Raw genomic sequence first — 17454 nt, 5'->3', positions numbered from 1 at the left:
TGGTGCTGAAGGTCATGGGTTAGCACCAGACTTGGTAAAATCAGATAATGTTTGGACTCAGTGATCTTAAAGGTCTTTTCCAACCAAAGCAATTCTATCATAGTGAGGCAGATGATCAGAGCAGGCTACAACTGCTGTGTGTGCTGCAGAGACTGTTCATAAAAGCTGGGCCATGTGCACCCAGGTATGCAGCAAATGTCCTGGGCATGTACAGGCAGGCCCTCAGCCTGTAACAGCAGGCATACTGATCACGCTCTTTGTGCAATTCTGCTCTCAACTGGGAGCTCCCCACAGTAAGCACTTGTTCATTGCTTCTTCTATCCACAATAAGAAATGGCAGAGGTGGAGGGGGAAGCAACTTGGTTGTTTCAATAATAACACACAATTAATTGTACTGCTTTGACTCCTGATGTCCTGCTACTTGGCCAGTTTGTTGAAGTTGGCCTATGAAACATGGCATGCAGCTTGTCCCTTCCGATGGAAGGAAGTAATGACATGGGTGTATACTTTTGGTCTAGAGCAGTACAGGAGGTTTATTCTTACTGCTGGATTTACAGTCATAGTCTCACTTAGCCCTATTCTCTTCCACTCAGAGTATTGGGTTGGAAAGGAGGAGGCTGCCACTGGGAGAAGTCTATTTATGTTTCTGACAGTGAAAAGTAGGGTCCATTTTCACAGTCCTGCTGGCACTAGATAATGGAGATCCAGGGAATGGAAATTAAATCTGGTGCTCAAGAATGGAGCAGTGTAGCCATGCCACCCTCAGAGACATGAAGACCCAGCATCTGTTTCTGACAAAAAATTTATTGGCCCTTATAGGACAACTAAGAATCACAGAATCACAGAAAGTCAGGGTCTGGAAGGTAAGATTAGGGACAGGAATATGTCTGAAGTCTCTTCTAAGTAGTTCACCTGATGTGGACTGAGAATGGATCTCCTACCGGGTCATGCACTTTGGCCACAACAACCCCCAGCAGCCCTACAGGCTGGGGCAGGAGTGGCTGGAGAGCTGCCTGGTGGAAAAGGACCTGGGGACAGCTGGCTAAACATGAGCCAGCAGTGTGCCCAGGTGGTGAAGAAGGACAACAGCATCCTGGCCTGGATCAGAAATAGTGTGACCAGCAGGAGGAGGGAGGTGCTCATGCCTCTGTACTCAGCACTCGTGAAACCACACCTCGAGTACTGTGTCCAGTTTTGGTCAGCACAGTACAGGAGGGACACTGAGGTGCTGGAGCAGGTGGGGAGAAGGGCGATGAGGCTGGGGAGAGGTCTGGCAAACATGACCTGTGAGGAGCGGCTGAGGGAGCTGAGCTTGTTTAGTCTGAAGAAGAGGAGGCTGAGAGGGGACCTTATTGCCCTCTACAGCTACCTAAAAGGAGGTTGTAGCGAGGCTGGAGCTGGTCTCTTCTCCCCGATTACTAATGATATGACAAGAAGAAATGGCCTCAAGTTGCATGAGCAGAGGTTTATGTTGGCTGTTGGGAGGAAGTTCTTTCCTGAGCAGGTGGTCAGGCACTGGAAGAGGCTGACCAGGGAGGTGGTGGAGTTGCCATCCCTGGAGGCGTTTAAAAGGAGAGTGGCTGTGGTACTTGAGGCTGTGGTCTAGTGATGAAGGATGCTGGGATGAAGGTTGGACTGGATGATCCTTGTGGTCCTTTCCAAGCATAGCAATTCATAGTGCTTAGATGTTGTGCTGAAGGATTCGGTTTGGTCAAGGACTTGTCAGTGTGAAACTAATGATTGGACTCGAGGAGCTTGAAGGGCTTTTCCAATCGAAGGAATTCTGTGAAATTCTACTGAGGACAGTGAGCCCTGATGGATAACAAACCTGTTCCTGTAAAACACCTTTGTGAGGGTGTGGAAAAGGAAAGTCCTTGGTCTTGTGTAGACCTTTGGTTTGCAGGACAATGATCCACTAGTACCATTGATGAGATGGTTATCACGGGATTTATCTTAGGGATTTCTCACAGATCCATGGAGCAGGAAATTCACAGCTGGAGGCTTGAAGATGGTCTTTCATCAGGACAACACAGTGTTGCACAGGGCTGTTAGAGAGTATTCTGCAAGAGACAGGAAACAGAAGTGAGGGAAAATAATTGAGATTGTCTTCTGGAGACAAGAAATCAAAACCATCTGATTTTGAAGGGTGGAACCCAGAGGAAGTGAAAAAGCTGATCTCTGAATGTTGAAAACAAAATGTACCCAAACCCCTGTCTGCCCTGAGATTACACAACTGAGTGATTTTGCTATTGTGGAACTAAAATCAGAACCAAAGATAGACACAGTGTTCTGCATTGGCTGTGATATCCACCAGCATGAGAATGGCAGTGCTGAGACTTTCATGGAAAGATGATCACCTCCAAGGAGTTTTTAACAACAGAAAAATGAATTTAAGAATGGAACTGACTGAAGTGCTTAGGAGTGCTACTGACAGCAAGATCTTGTGTGAGTTTTCTTGCTAGAGAAGTGTTAAAAGACTAAGTTATTGTCTGAACTGTTATCAAAAGGAAAGGGCTGGGAAAAGTCACTAGACTAAGTCATAATATTTTCCCTCATGCAGAGTGTTGAGTTTCATCCAAGTAAAGAGTGAGCCAAAATCAAGGTTCTGACTTAAAGTTACACCAATAATACAGCAAAGAGCTGGGTTCAGTGCCATAGAGGTGATGGTAAGAAGAAAATCTTCCCAGGAAGAAAGCTCCTGAGATGTGGTGCAAGGACTGTGGGTCTTGTGGGACACTAAGCAATCTGAATTAGCATTGTTGTTTTTAAAGCAGAATTAAACTCACTTGGTACCATTGTATATAGAACCATCTTCCCAAATCCAGCCAGAGTCTGTGCTGTTCCTCAGTCCAATCCAGAAACATTCTGTCCGAATACTCTTGAACAGGTCCTAGAAATTGTGGTGTATTATGAAGTGAAAGTGAAGTGAATTAAGAAGAGAAAGACAGCCTGAAAATGAAGGCAAGGAGTAAAGAGGACAGAGAGCAACATACAATCCCTTGCCTGGCTATTCCTGACTACACTGATTCTCCACACTTTCTAATCAGAAAGATCAGTCCTGCAGATCATGTCTAGAATAACGACTGTGAACATTCACAGGAAGATAGGTGTGCTGCCCTGGGTTAACACAGGCTGGGTCTCTGGTGCAGCTGGCATGCCTGCTGTTAGGGTCTGAGTAGCCTACCAGTCTGCCTGAAGGTCCAGAGACCTTGCCTTGCTTTTGTGTGCTCTGACCAGTGATGAAAAGGGTTCAGTAGGCATGGGTCAGGCCCAAACACATCACAGTAATTTCTGTCTCTTGGGAACTTCTGGGCAGACAACACCCTTTTTCCAAACACTTCACCAGCTTGTAAGGGTTTTGCACTTGTTCAGGGTTGAAGGGGGGGTGGATGGAGGGGGAGGGTAAAGGAAAGGGGAGGGAGGAGAAAGGAGAAAGGAGAAAAGAGGAAAGAGGAAAGAAAAAAAAGAGAGAAGAGGATGGGAGAGGGAGAGGGGGAGGGAAGAGAAGAGTTTTTCTGGTACACATGTGCAATAATGTCCAACAGCAGCAGCCTTTTCAGTGCTATGAGTGGGCTTCTTCCTTATCTCCTGTTGCCATAAAGCCATCTTCACACAGAAGCATTAACAAAGCTGGCATTTGAAATAGAATTAGGAGTATCTTGAGGAACGCTTGATTGAGCATCACTGGTAGTGTGAAGGTGACTGTACTTTCCATGGCAAAGGGAGGTTGAACAGTCACAGCCTTTGCAGCCTAGGACATGGATGGCTTGGAAAATCTTGCTTATATGGGGAAGTTTTAGGAGGGATTATGGGTAACATTCTAGTAGCAGAGACAGAGAGACAGCAGTAAGAAAGCAGCTGGCCCAGGGAGGCTTTTTCCACCCAGAGAAATGGGTCATGGGGGGCAGATGATTATTTCCCAAGGAATGGGATTTGCCTAAGCAAGCGTGAGAGCCTGGTGCATACTACTAGTTGAGCAGAGACCTGGCTTTGTAAACCTCCACAGAACAATGCAACTTCTGTCCAGGAACGGGAAGCTATCCACGTTCATTGGACCTGAGCTAATAAGCTGTGGTTTGAACAAAATCAGAACAAACACTTTTGTTCAACTTAGGCAGACATGCCTCACCTCCCCAGTGATCAATTCTGCCCATCTCTGTAGTGGTCATACATGCCCCTACCCCTAGTCAGCACCTGCTGGAAAATACACATTGGAACAGATGCTTTTTGATGTCACCAACACAGCTGAGTTTATTTGGCCGACAGAGGAAGTAAGTGCTGAAAGCAGGCTAAGAAAGAAATGCCCACGCACAAAGTCAGGGCCTGGCAGTGGTCACTGAGCAAGAGAAGCAGTTGCAGGAAGGAAAGGCATTGTCTTTGCAAAGGAAACATTTCTGGAGAGTGGGGGAGTTGTAGACAACACATACAGTGACTACACAGTGCCACCATCTTGTCCTGTAATCATTCACATCATCATTATTTGGATAGGTGGAGGGGGGCAGTGGGAAAGCTGTCTCCTTACATCCTTCACAGGATGACTCTGAGTAGCTGACAGTGACCCTCACCTCTCTCTCCTGCCCTTTGCTTCTCTGCCTGCTGGAAACTTCTGAGATGTGTACCTGACATTGAAAGCGCACTACAACATCACAGTCTGCATAGGGTTAATGCCCCAGGAGTAACCCTGAACCTGACCCTAGGGGTCTTGACCCCTCCCCAGGGGTGGGTAACACCACCAGGTGATGGTTAGCCCACTCCCCCCCGCTTCCTGTCCTATAAAGGAGGGGGACTTCCTGTTCCTCTCTCTCGCTTTCGCCACACAGCTCACTCTGCACAGCTCTGCCTGCATACCAGCACACCATGTGGCAGACACGAGGCAGACAAAGCCACCATCACACAACTCGGGCTGTATTTATACCTTTTGTATTTTGCTATTTTCCCTTCTCTATCCTTTGTAAACTCCCTACCACAGATACCTCTTCTAAGTTATTGTTAAACTTTTCCTTTTAACTTCCAAATCGAGTGAGATTGATTTATTCAGGTGTGCTTACCTCTCTCTCTCCCTATATCTAATCCCTCTCTTTGGGAAAGGAGAGGGAAGAGGGGAGGTGTATAGGGTTAACACTCCTGGGGGAGTGACCCTGAACCTGACCCTAGGGGTCTTGGCCCCTCCCCAGGGGTGGGCCACACTCCAGGTGATGGTTAGCGCACTCCCCCCACTTCCTGTGGTATAAAAGACAGAGGAGTTTCCCGTCTCTTCCTCTTTTTCCTGCATTCACTCATGACCACGCACACTCATACTGCATACCAGCACACCACGTGGCAGCCACGAGGCAGAGACACCATCACACTACTCGGGTTGTATCCATCCCTGTTTGTATTTTGCTGTTTTCCCTTCCTTATCCTTTGTAAACTCCCCTACCTCCAATCCCTTTTTCTAAGTTATTGTTAAACTTTTCCTTTTTAACTTCCAAATCGAGTGAGATTGATTTATTTGGGTGTGCTCACCTCTCCCTCTCTACATCTAATTCCCTATCTCTGGGAAGGGAGGGGGAAAAGAGGGGAGGGCACTCTATAAATTCTATAAATTGTCATTGGGACTATTAAATTTATAAGAGTCTCTGGGAACTTGCATTTGAACTCAAGACAGGAGGGCACTCTACAAATTGTTATTGGTTCTATCAAATTTATTGGAGTCTCTGGGAATTTAAATTAGAACCCAAGACACAGTCATAGATCCTTCCTCTCCTTTAAAGTCAAAACACTGCCAGAGTGACAGCACTGCTTGGATGTCAGTTACCGAGATGAGTGCAAGGAAACAGAAGGTCCTGAAAGAACAAGAGAGCCATTACCATTTCGCTGGTATCACTGATCACTAAGAGATGAGCTCCCTGTCTCTGGCAGGATTCCTGGCTGGAATGCCAGTCATTCTTCTCCTTGGAGAAGGAGTAGCAGCTCCCTCTGTAGGCCACCCACTGCTCAGGGCAGCGTGCCTGGTAGTCACCTGTAAAGGAATCAAAATGTCACCTTTTTCTTACCACTGGCTGACAAAAGCCTGTTGTCCACAAGAACTTGCTGAAAAGCAACTCTTCTGGATAATTGCAATGAAAAAAACACAAGTCAGAATAGTCACTTAAAGCTAACAATGCATAAACACTAAACTTCAGATACTCTGTACAATCTCCAGACCTTCCTGCAAGAGTCACAGACACTGATGTTGAGGCAACTCCCTCCATACATACACCTCCACCGGGTTTCCTCTGAATTACTCAGATGCCTGAGAACCAAAATTTCCTATCATAGAATCAACCAGGTTGGAAGAGACCTCCAAGGTCATCCAATCCAATCTATCACCCAGCCCTGTCCAATCAACTAGACCATGGCACTCAAGGTGTGGCCTGACCAGTGCTGAGTACAGGGGCAGAATAACCTCCGTTGTCCTACTGGCCACACTGTTCCTGATCCAGCCCAGGATGCCATTGGCTCTTCTGCCCACCTGGGCACACTGCTGACTCATGCTCAGCTACTATCTACCAGCACCCCCAGGTCCCTTTCTTCCTCATTGCTCTCAGCCACTCTGTCCCCAGCCTGTAGAGCTGCTTGGGGTTGCTGTGGCTGAAGTGTAGAAGCCTGCACTTGGCCTTGTTCAATCTCATCCCATTGGTCTCTGCCCACTCATCCAGACTGGCCAGATCCCTCTGCAGGACTCTCCTACCCTACAACAGATCCACACCTGCTCCTAGCTTGGTGTCATCTGCAAACTTATTGATGATGGACTCATATATGTTTGGAAGCAGGTAACACTCTGGGCGTGAAAATAGTAGGAGTTAAAAAAGACATCATTCTGTTGGCATTGTGTGATCATGTCATGAAGCACATGAATGGATTTTGAGCAGCAAAGAGTAGGCTCTCCTTCCCAGTGTTGTGACCTTGAAAACTCATTCTGTGGTATACCACTGCAATTACAACAGGCAAGCCTACAAAAACCTTTCAGTATATTTCACTGCTTTTTGCTACCAGATCTGCAATGGGTTGCCTGGGATCTATACAAGGAATATGTTCTTCAAAATATTCCAGCTAGGCAGTAGGTAGTTAGGGCTGTAGAAACCTAGAATAGCTTCTGGTTTATCTCCACATTAATGGAGTTCAACTTTAGGGCTCCTGTGCTTAGATGAGTCATCTGATCCTTTGCTGTTGGTTGTTCAACCTCAGCACCCCTTTGTGCACTTACTCAGCTTCCAAATCAAAGCAATTGCCAGGGAGATGCTCAGTATCCCAAAGCCTATAGACAAGCCTGACACAACTGCTGGCCACCGACAGGAAGCTGTAAAAAAGAAAAGAAACCATAGTGAACTGGAACCACATGAAAACTGACAGATTTATGTGGCTTGCTTATGTCCTGGGCATTTCCATCAGGAACTGAAAAATTTAGAACATTCCTGTCTGTCTACAGTCTGAACATTACTGCCATCCCTGTCCCATCTTCTCAGGGCCCCATTTAAGCTGGGCTCAGGGACATCAGCCTCTGCCTGAGCTTCCCAATGGATGTACCTATCTCCAGGTCAGCCACAGCTCTGCTTATGCCTGGCCCCAAATTTGGTTGGCCCAGCCCCTGCAGATGCTGACCCCAGGAGGGAATCATTTATGTCAGGCAGGCAGGGGTCCCTGGGACCATATGGCACCTCATGTTGGCAGGAGCCTTCCAGCAGACCCGCTTGTACTTCAGTACTGAAGCATGGGATAAAAACACAGTGCACTGCCGCAGCCATCATGTTCCAACTTTGCTGTGAAAAAGAAACTCACAGCTTTACCCCCCTCCCACCCCTAACTCTCTCAGCAACAGATTTAATCTCAGCATCCTGTTCACAGGTTTAGGCACATAAAATCATAGAATCAACCAGGTTGGAAGAGACTTCCAAGACTATTCAGTCCAACCTAGCACCCAGCCCTGTACAATGGCACTAAGTGCCTCATCTAGACTTTGCTTGAACACCTCCAGGGGCGGTATCTCCACCACCTCCCTGGGCAGCCCATTCCAATGCCAATCACTCTCTCTGCCAACAACTTCCTCCCAACATCCAGCTAGACCTCCCCTCGCACAACTTGAGACTGTGTCCCCTTGTTCTATTGCTGGTTGCCTGATTGTGTTACCTCTTCCCAGGACACTCCCAAATCAGTCCTATGTTCTCTTCTGCTTCTGGCAGGGTAGCAGGCTAGCCTTGAAGACCTTGGGATGTCCTTTCATGTTTTCGCCACCATTATCTGCTGTTCACTTGCTGCCAGTGGCAGAGGGTGAATCTTTGAAGTAACCTCCACTGTAGCTCTGCACAGTGTCCTTTCAAGGGGTGGAGCAGGACTAACACTCATCTTACAGCACCTATGTGCTAACCATCCGGGCTACATCTTCGTTTCCTATTGTCCTAGAGTTGTGTTTGACCATACAGGCATTTACTTTTCATATGCCATTTGGAATATAAGCACTAAGATCTCCTCTCTCCCAGGCCAAGAAGAAAGTGATCCTTAGTTCCACAGATGAGCTCCAGGACAGTTTAGTTTGCTTGTTTTACTAACCACAGTATGACAGCTGCACAGACAGCAAGACTCCCTAAGAAGCAATAAATGTACAACTGATAGTCACTGACGTCAAACTCAGGATTTTCCTGTGCTTCTCCCAAAAGCCACATCACAGTATCACAGTATCACAGTATCATAAAGGTTGGAAGAGACCTCATAGATCATCAAGTCCAATCTGTTACCACAGAGCTCAAGGCTAGACCATGGCACCAAGTGCCACGTCCAATCCTGCCTTGAACAGCTCCAGGGACGGCGACTCCACCACCTCCCTGGGCAGCCCATTCCAGTGTCCAATGACTCTCTCAGTGAAGAACTTTCTCCTCACCTCGAGCCTAAATTTCCCCTGGTGTAGCTTGAGGCTGTGTCCTCTTGTTCTGGTGCTGGCCACCTGAGAGAAGACAGCAACCTCCTCCTGGCTACAACCTCCCTTCAGGTAGTTGTAGACAGCAATAAGGTCTCCCCTGAGCCTCCTCTTCTCCAGGCTAAACAATCCCAGCTCCCTCAGCCTCTCCTCATAGGGCTTGTGCTCAAGGCCTCTCACCAGCCTCGTTGCCCTTCTCTGGACATGCTCAAGCATCTCAATGTCCCTCCTAAACTGGGTGGCCCAGAACTGAACACAGTACTCAAGGTGTGGTCTAACCAGTGCAGAGTACAGGGGCAGAATGACCTCCCTGCTCCTGCTGACCACACCATTCCTGATGCAGGCCAGGATGCCACTGGCTCTCTTGGCCACCTGGGCCATCCTGCTCTTGTGGTGCTCCAACATCTTCTATCCAAATCCAGGGGCACAGTATGTGGTGAAGCTCATGAAATCTAAGGTGCTTCTCTCTTGGTCATGTCACAAGATCCAGAGAGATAGATTTGTACTCCCAAAAAAGGCTAGGAGGCTAAGGAATAAGATGAAGGAAGAGAAGAATAGCTTTAACCAATGACACTACCACAGCAAGCACAGAGAAAACTGGGTGGAAGAAGGGCTGTCAGCAGGATGTCACATCAATAGAGTACAATCAATAGAGTGTTCTCTGCTCAAGCACCATTACAGTCCAGTTAAGTTAAATAACCTGCCACATCAAGAAGACGCAGTAGCACTGTCCCCACAGACTAGGCACATGCCACTAAATGCAAAAGCTGGAAATATTTTATGAACTTCCAGAATCATAGAATGGTTTCTTTTAGAAGGGACCTTAAAGATCATCAAGTTCCTACCCCCTTGCAACACTTCTTACTAAACCAGGTTCCTCAAGGCCCCATCCAACCTGGTTTTGAACACCTCCAGGCTTGGAGCCTCCACAACATCTTGAACAGCCTGTTCCTGTGTCCCAACAACCTCATGAAGAAGAATTTCTTCCTTATGTCTAATCCAAACCCAGCTTCTTCCAGTTTGCAGATATAACCCCTTGCCCTGTGGTGACAGTATGCATGAACTGGCAAAAAAATCTGGAGCAACTCTGAGGGAAACACAGTGATGACAAGTGTCAACTAACCACATTAAATTATGCACATGCCAGGTCAGGGCATGATGCTGAGACAGAATGCATCATCAACGGCTAGGAAACAGAGAAAGTGAAGCAGCTCATGACCTCTCTGAGCTATGCTCCCCACAGCTCCCCACAGCTCCATCCAGCAGCTTCTTTGCAGTAGTGAACACAAGCATGTTGAGAATCAGCTGAAACAAAAACCCGACAACAGCAACAAGAGAATACAAAAAAAAAAAAAAAAGGCACTGTGCTAGAATAATTTGAAAATAGAAAACTACAGGGAAATGAGGGAGCTTGTTCTGAGAAATTAAAAGGGATGGCTAAAGCAATTAAATATTTGTAAGCAGCAGGGGAGACTTTCTGATCTCTCAATGGAGGCTGTGTTTTCAGCACATCGCATAGCAAGAGTATTGTGTGAAGGAGAAAGAAAGCCAGTGTTAAAACAAAAGGGGAAGAGATTTCACTTAAAGACAAGACTACCTCCTTCAAGCGTTGTCTAAATACAGGAAATGGAGCAGATCAATCAATTAGTAAGAATCAGTTTTGATCTTAGATTGGTTTGTGGGCTCTCCAGCTTTAAGACCAGTTTCTGGCTTATAGCAATGTATTTAGACCTGCTATTTGGTCTAAAAGAAGTTTCTCAGGTAATGAGGGAGAGCATGAGTGAGTTTTATTGTCAGCAACATTCTTCTGGTATCTTAGAATCATAGAATGGTTTAGGTTGGAAGGGACCTCAAAGGTCATCCAAACCCCTGCCACAGGCAGGGACACCTCCCACTAGAACAGGTTGATCAAGGCCTCATCCAACCTGGTCCTGAACACATTCAGGGAGGGAGCAGTCACAACCTCCCTGGGCAACCTGTGCCAGTGTCTCACCACCATCACTGTAAAGAACTTCTTCCTAACATCTAGTTTAAATCGCCCCTCTGCCAGTTTAAACCCATTACTCCTCATCCTGACATTACAAGACCTTGTCATTAGTCCCTCCTCAGCCTTCCTGTAGGTCCCCTTCAGATACTGGAAGGCCACTACAAGGTCTCCTTGAAGGTTTCTCTTCTCCAGGCTGAAGAGCCCCAACTCTCTCAGCCTGCCCTCATAGCAGAGATGCTGCAGCCCTCTGAGTATTTTTGAGGTCCTCCTCTGGACTGGTTCTAACAGTTTCATGTCTTTCTTGTGTTGGGGGCTCCAGAACTGCACACAGGACCCCAGGTGGGGTCTCAGGAGAGCAGAGCAAATGGGCAGAATCCCCTCCCTTGCCCTGCTAGCCACACTTCTCTTGTTGCAGCCCAGCACACAGTTGCTGTCTGGGCTACACTCACACTGCAGGCTCATGTTGAGCTTTTCATCAACCCAGACCCCCAGGTCCTTTTCCTCAGGGCTCCTCTCCAGACATTCCCCATCCAGTCTGTATCTGTGCTTGGGATTGTGTTGACTCAGGCACAGGACCTTACACTTGGCCTTCTTGAATGTCATGAGGTTGGCCTGGGCCCACCTCTCCAGCCTGACCAGGTCCCTCTGGATGTATCCCTGCCCTCTAGCAAGTCGACTGTGCCACACAGCTTGGCGCCATCTGCAGACTTGCTGAGGGTGCACTGATTCGTCTGTCCATGTCACTGACAAAGATGTTAAACAGCACTGGTGCCAGCACTGGCCCCTGAGGGAGCCACTTGGTACTGGTGTCAAGGTGGACATTGTGCCCTTGATCACCACTCACTGCGTGCGATCATCCAGCCAATTCCTTATCCAGCAGTGCTCTATCCATCACGTCTGTGTTCTCCCAGTTTGGTGACCAGGATGTCATGTGGGACACAGTCAAATGCCTTACTCAGGTCCAGGTAGATGATGTCAGTTGCCCTTCTCTTGTCCACTGTTGCTGTGACTTCATCATCAAATTAGTCAGGTATGATTTGCCCTTGGTGAAGCCATTGCTGGTTACCACCAATCACCTCTGCTTGCTTTCCATTTGCCTTAGCAGAGCCTTCAGGAGGATTTGCTCCATGACCTTGTCAGGCACAGAGGTGAAATTGACTGCTCTGTAGTTCCCAGGGTCATGCTTTTTTCCCTTCTTGAAGCTGGGCCTTATGTTTGCCCTTTTCCAGCCAGCAGGAACTTCACCAGCCTGCCAGGACCTTTCAAATATGATGGGAAGTGGTTTAGCAATTTCATCTGCCAGTGCCCTCAGGCCCCATGGGTGGATCTCGTCAGCTCCGATGGACCTGTGCGTGTTCAGATCCCTTAGGTGCTCATGAACATGGTACTCAATTGTAGTGGGCAGCTCTTCCTTCTCCCAGTCCTTACTTTTGCCCTCTGGGACTTGGACATTGTGGTTGGAGCCCCTGCCATTGAAGGCTGAGGCAAAAAAGTCATTGAGCACCTCAGCCTTATCCACATCCTTTGTCACCAGCTCTCCATTTGCCTTCTGGAAGGGTCCCACATTCTCCCTTGTCCTCCATTTCTCACTAATACACCTGAAGAAGTTCTTCTTGTTCCCCTTACTGTCCCCATACAGACTCAATTTCAGCTGTGCTTTAGCTTTCCTATCCTGAGCTCTGGTGGCACAGTCAATTTCTTTGTACTCATCGCAGGTTCCCTGTCCTTGCTGCCACTCTCTATAGGCTTTCTTCTTGCATCTAAGTGTGTCCAGGAGCATTCTATGCATCCATGCAGGCCTCCTGGCATTCTTACCTGCCTTCCTCTTTTTTTGGGATGCATTGCTCCTGATCCTTGAACACTGAGCAGCTCTCCTGGGCCCCCTTTCCTTACTGCCTCCTCTCTGCAAGATTTTGACTGCATTATTTTGTCCCCAGAATGCTTCTGGGCAGCAGGTTGAGAGCCCTTACTTGTCCCCCATTGCTCTCACACCGGTGTGTCCTCCCACAGCTTACCACGTGGAAGCCTGATGACTTTATCCCCCTTCCCCTTCACATCCCGTTTAAAGCCCTGTTATCTTTACTGTCTTGCCTCTCAAAAAAGCTATCTCCTGCATCCTCCAGATCACTGTTCCTGTTTTTAGGGAAAACTACTTCGGGACAAGGCAGATGGAATGATAGTGAAATGGTTAATCCTCAAATGTCAGCACTGGGCACTGGAGCTGGTTCCTCCTGGCAATGAATAGAGCAGTTCACGCTCTATTGTTTCCAATCAACTGCAGAAAAAAGGGAACTGACTCAGCTTTTGCATCGAAACAAAATACCGAAGCACCTCCGCAGCCAGAGCAGTGGGGGAGTTCCACTCCAGTTCTTAAAAGTGAAAAATGACGTTGTTAGATAGTTTAGGGAAGAAAAAATAAAGTGAAGTTATATTGAAATGAAGAAAGTGAAGTTGTATTCATGTTTGAAATTAATTTAAGCCTAACTGGAATTGCAGTGATCAGCCCAGGCAAGTGAGGAAAAAAACACTCATAAATTGGGATTTTTACTCCTTCCAAAAGGGAATCCCTGCAGATTCTCCTTTTTAAAACAGTTTCAAAGGTCTGTACTTGATCCTCAGCCCCTGATCAACATGTGAAGCTCTTGTAGAAGAGGGTGGGAAAAGTACCTGGGAGGAGTGTGAAACGTGAGTGGGAAATCTGCTTGGAGCATCTAGAAATATGTTCTTGTATTTGTCTGAGGAACTGTAAAGAAGTTTTCTCAGAAGGGAGAAGCAGGTCAGTGAGCATTTCATGCAGATACACAGCATTAGAACTTTTTAATACACAAAGCACCCCTAATGGTTTCTGGCTGCTCTGGAGAAATGACTGGGTTGGACTAGATGATCTCCAGAGGTCCCTTCCAAACCCTAACGTTCTGGGATTCCGTGACTGTGATGTGTGGCATTCATCTGAAAGTAACATGATCCAATACTTTTTGGTTTGAGAGTCCAGTTCAGCTCAAAAACTGAAAGCTGTTAGCATTTTATAACTCAAGTCTTCTAGGACAGCCTGAAAGATGATTTTGCACTGTCCCAGACAGCTGTCCTCAGCTCCTGCCTACATAGGTACGAGAGCAGCACCCTGGCCTGGATCAGGAACAGTGTGGCCAGTAGGACAAGGGAGGTTATTCTTCCCCTGTACTCAGCACTGCTCAGGCCACACCTTGAGAGCTGTGTCCAGATCTGGGCTCCTCAATTCAAGAGAGATGTTGAGATACTGGAATGTGTCCAGAGAAGGGCGACAAAGCTGGTGAGGGGCCTGGAGCACAGCCCTGTAAGGAGAGGCTAAGGGAGCTGGGGCTCAGGGTAAACCTTATTGCTGTCTACAACTACCTGAAGGAAGGCTGTAGCCAGGAGGGGTTGGGCTCTTCTGCCAGGCAAGCAGCAATAGAACAAGGGGACACAGTCTCAACCTGTGCCAGGGGAGGTCTAGTCTCATACTCTTTCAAGGATGAGACATCCACAACTTCACTGGGCACCCCATTCCAATATCTCACCATCCTCATAGTAAAGAACTTCCTAATGTCCAACCTAAATCTACCTTGCTCTAGTTTAAAGCTATTGCTTCTTTTCCTATCACCATACAGTCTTATGATCCATCTCTCTCCACCTTTCCCATACCTTTCCAGTAACTTCAGGTATTGAAAGAGCACTACGAGGTCTCCCTGGAGCTTTCTCTTCCCCAGACTGAACCAACCCAACCTCCTCAGCCTGCCCTTCTAGGAGGTGTCCCACCCCGCTGATAATTTTATGGCACTCCCCTGGACCCTCTCCAAAAAGATCCACATCCTTCCTGTGTCAGGGTCTCCAGAGCTGGATATGGCACTCCAGATGGGGTCTCACAAGAACAGAACAGAGGGACAGAATCGCCTCCCTTGACCTGCTGTCCACACATCATTTGACAAAGCCCAGGATATGGCTGGCTTTTTGGGTTGCCAGTGTACACTGCTGGCTCGTGTCAAGGAACTCATCAACCAGCACCCCCAAGTCCGTTTCTGCAGGGCTGCTCTCAATCCACTTGTTGCCCAGCCTGTATTTGTGCTTAGAATTGCCCTGATCCAGGCGCAAGACCTTGCACTTTGCCTTGTTAAACTTCTCAAGATTAACATGAAGGTCAGGGAGTCCAACCATTATCTAACTATGTCAAAGTCTGGTGATAAAACATGTCTCTCAGCATCACATCTCTGCACCCTTGAAACACCTCCAGGGACAGGCATTCAACCACCTCACTGAGGAGCTTATTCCAGTGTTTGAGAATCCTTTCAGTGAAAAAGTGTCTTCTAATACACAACCTAAACCTCCCATGGTGCAACTGTGATCATTTCCTCTCATCCTCTCACTTGATACTGCGGAGATGAGACCAACACCCATCTGGCTCCAACCTCATTTCAGGGAGTTGTTGAGAGCAAGGTCTCCCCTCAGCCTCCTTTTCTTCAGGCTAAACAACTCCAGCTCCCTCAGCCACTCCCCACAAGACCTGTTATCTAGACCCTTCACCAGCTTTGTTGCCCTTCTCTGGAAGTGCTCCAGCACCTCAGTGTCTTTCTTGTATTCAGGGCCTCAAAAACTGAATATGGTACTCAAGGTGTGGCCTCACCATTGCTGAATACAGGGAGTCAATTATTTCTCTGGTCCTGCTGGTCACATTCTTCCTGCCAGGATGCTGTTGGCTTTGCTGGACATCTGGGCACACTGCTGGCTCACATTTACCTAGCTGATGACCAGCACTCCCAGGGCTTTTTCTACTGGTCAGCTTTCCAGTCACTGTACCTCAAATTTGGAGGGTTCACCTGGGAGCCTCCTCTTCTCCAGCCTGCACAGCCCCAACTCTTTCAGTCTGTCATCACAGCAGAGCTGCTCCAGCCCTCTGAGCATCCTCGTGGCACTTCTCTGGACGCACCCCAGCATCTCCACATCCCTCTTGTAATGGGAGCTCCAGAACTGGATGCAGTACTCCAGGTGGGGTCTCAGCAGAGCAGAGTAGAGGGGGAGAATCACCTCCCTCCATCTGCTGGCCACACTTCTCCTGCTGCAGACCAGGCTCTGGTTGGCCCTCCTGGCTGCAAGTGCACACTGCTGGCTCATGTTGAGCTTCTCATCCACCAGCAGCACCCTCAAATCCCTCTCCTCAGGGCTGCTCTCCAGCCACTCATTGCCCAGTCTGGATTTGTGCTTGCATTGCCTCGACCCAGATGCAGGACACTGCACTTGGTCTTGTTGAACCTCATGATCTTGCCTTGTGCCCACCTCTCCAGCCTGTCCAGGTCCCTCTGGATGGATCCCTGCCCTCCAGCCTGTCTGCTGCACTACACAGCTTGGTGTCATCAGCAAACCTGCTGAGGCTGCACTCAATGCCTCTGTCCATGGCACCAACAAATATGCTGAACAAGACTGGTGCCTGAGGGACTCCACTTGTCACTGGTCTCCACTTGGACATGGACATGTTGACAGCCACTCTTTCGGTGCAGCCATCAAGGCAGTTCTTTACCCATCTTGTGGTGCACCCATCAAACCCATGTGTCACTAGCTTGGAGACCAGGATGTGATGTGGGACAGGGTCAAAGGCCTTGCTCAGGTCCAGTTGGCCTTGGCCCATCAATCCAACTTGTCCAGGTCACTCTGTAGAACCTTCCTACCCTCCAGCAGATCAACACTTCCTCCCAGTATAGTGTCTTCTGCAGACTTACTGAGGGACCCTTGATCCCCTCATCCAGACCACTGATAAGGACATTAAAGAGAACTGGCCCCAGTATTCAGCTATTTGGAATACCACTTGTGACTGGCTACTAATTGGCTTTAACTTCATTCATCACCACTCATTGGGCCTGACCATCCAGCCAGTTTTTACCCAGCAATGCATCCACCTGGGCATATATTGTTGGAACAAATGCGACATAAATTGTGTAAAGCACCTGGGCATTTAGAGGAAGAGCAACCAGTTAATGAGGAGACATGAAGAGTGAACACCAATGCAAAATCTTAGACTTCTATGTTTTTTTTCTAAGCTAAGGAGAGAAAGCAATTGCTCAATGTGACACTTGTAACGCCCAAACAGAGGGAAGAGAGCAGAGGAAAGGGAAGAGAGAATTTAAAGAAAGCAGAATCTCTTCCTGATAGAAAACCCCCCCTGCAGAACTGTCTCAAGGCAAAAGCTGAAAATTTGCTCAACAGGAGGTCTGTAAAATTAGAACAGAGAAAACATAGGAAAAAATGTATCACAAAAGAATCCTGCAGAGCCTCATGGGAGAAAAAGCAGACGATTTCATATACCTCCTCTGTCTCTGATCTCTGATTAGCACACACCTTTAATTTATCTGTACTCACATCTCGTCTGCCCTTCCAAGAACTATTGTTGACAATCTTTTTCTTACTGCTGACAAGGAGACAACTTTAAAATTGTAAACCTTGTTCAGATAAAAGGATGTCGAGGTTGAATGCCCAGGGACAGACACTGAAAGGGGTCTGATGGAGAGAAGGGGAACAATGATGGGTGTCT

The 17454-nt window shown here is 47.7% G+C and overlaps 1 protein-coding gene across 1 annotated transcript; it reads right to left on the bottom strand.

Moving 5' to 3' along the window:
* Nucleotides 1-1948: 1948 nt before the first annotated feature.
* On the bottom strand, nucleotides 1949-16554 carry LOC135175615 (killer cell lectin-like receptor subfamily G member 1). Its single transcript, XM_064143947.1, has 6 exons — nucleotides 16447-16554; nucleotides 12735-12822; nucleotides 7229-7321; nucleotides 5850-6001; nucleotides 2787-2890; nucleotides 1949-2060 (listed from the first exon to the last, which is right to left on the bottom strand). Exons 1-6 carry the CDS (start codon nucleotides 16552-16554, stop codon nucleotides 1949-1951), a joined length of 657 nt encoding a protein of 218 aa, XP_064000017.1.
* Nucleotides 16555-17454: the final 900 nt, after the last annotated feature.

Source organism: Pogoniulus pusillus, chromosome 5, assembly GCF_015220805.1.
Source record: "Pogoniulus pusillus isolate bPogPus1 chromosome 5, bPogPus1.pri, whole genome shotgun sequence".
NCBI classification, from domain to species: Eukaryota; Metazoa; Chordata; class Aves; order Piciformes; family Lybiidae; genus Pogoniulus; species Pogoniulus pusillus.
This window is presented reverse-complemented; position numbering and strand designations above follow the sequence as displayed.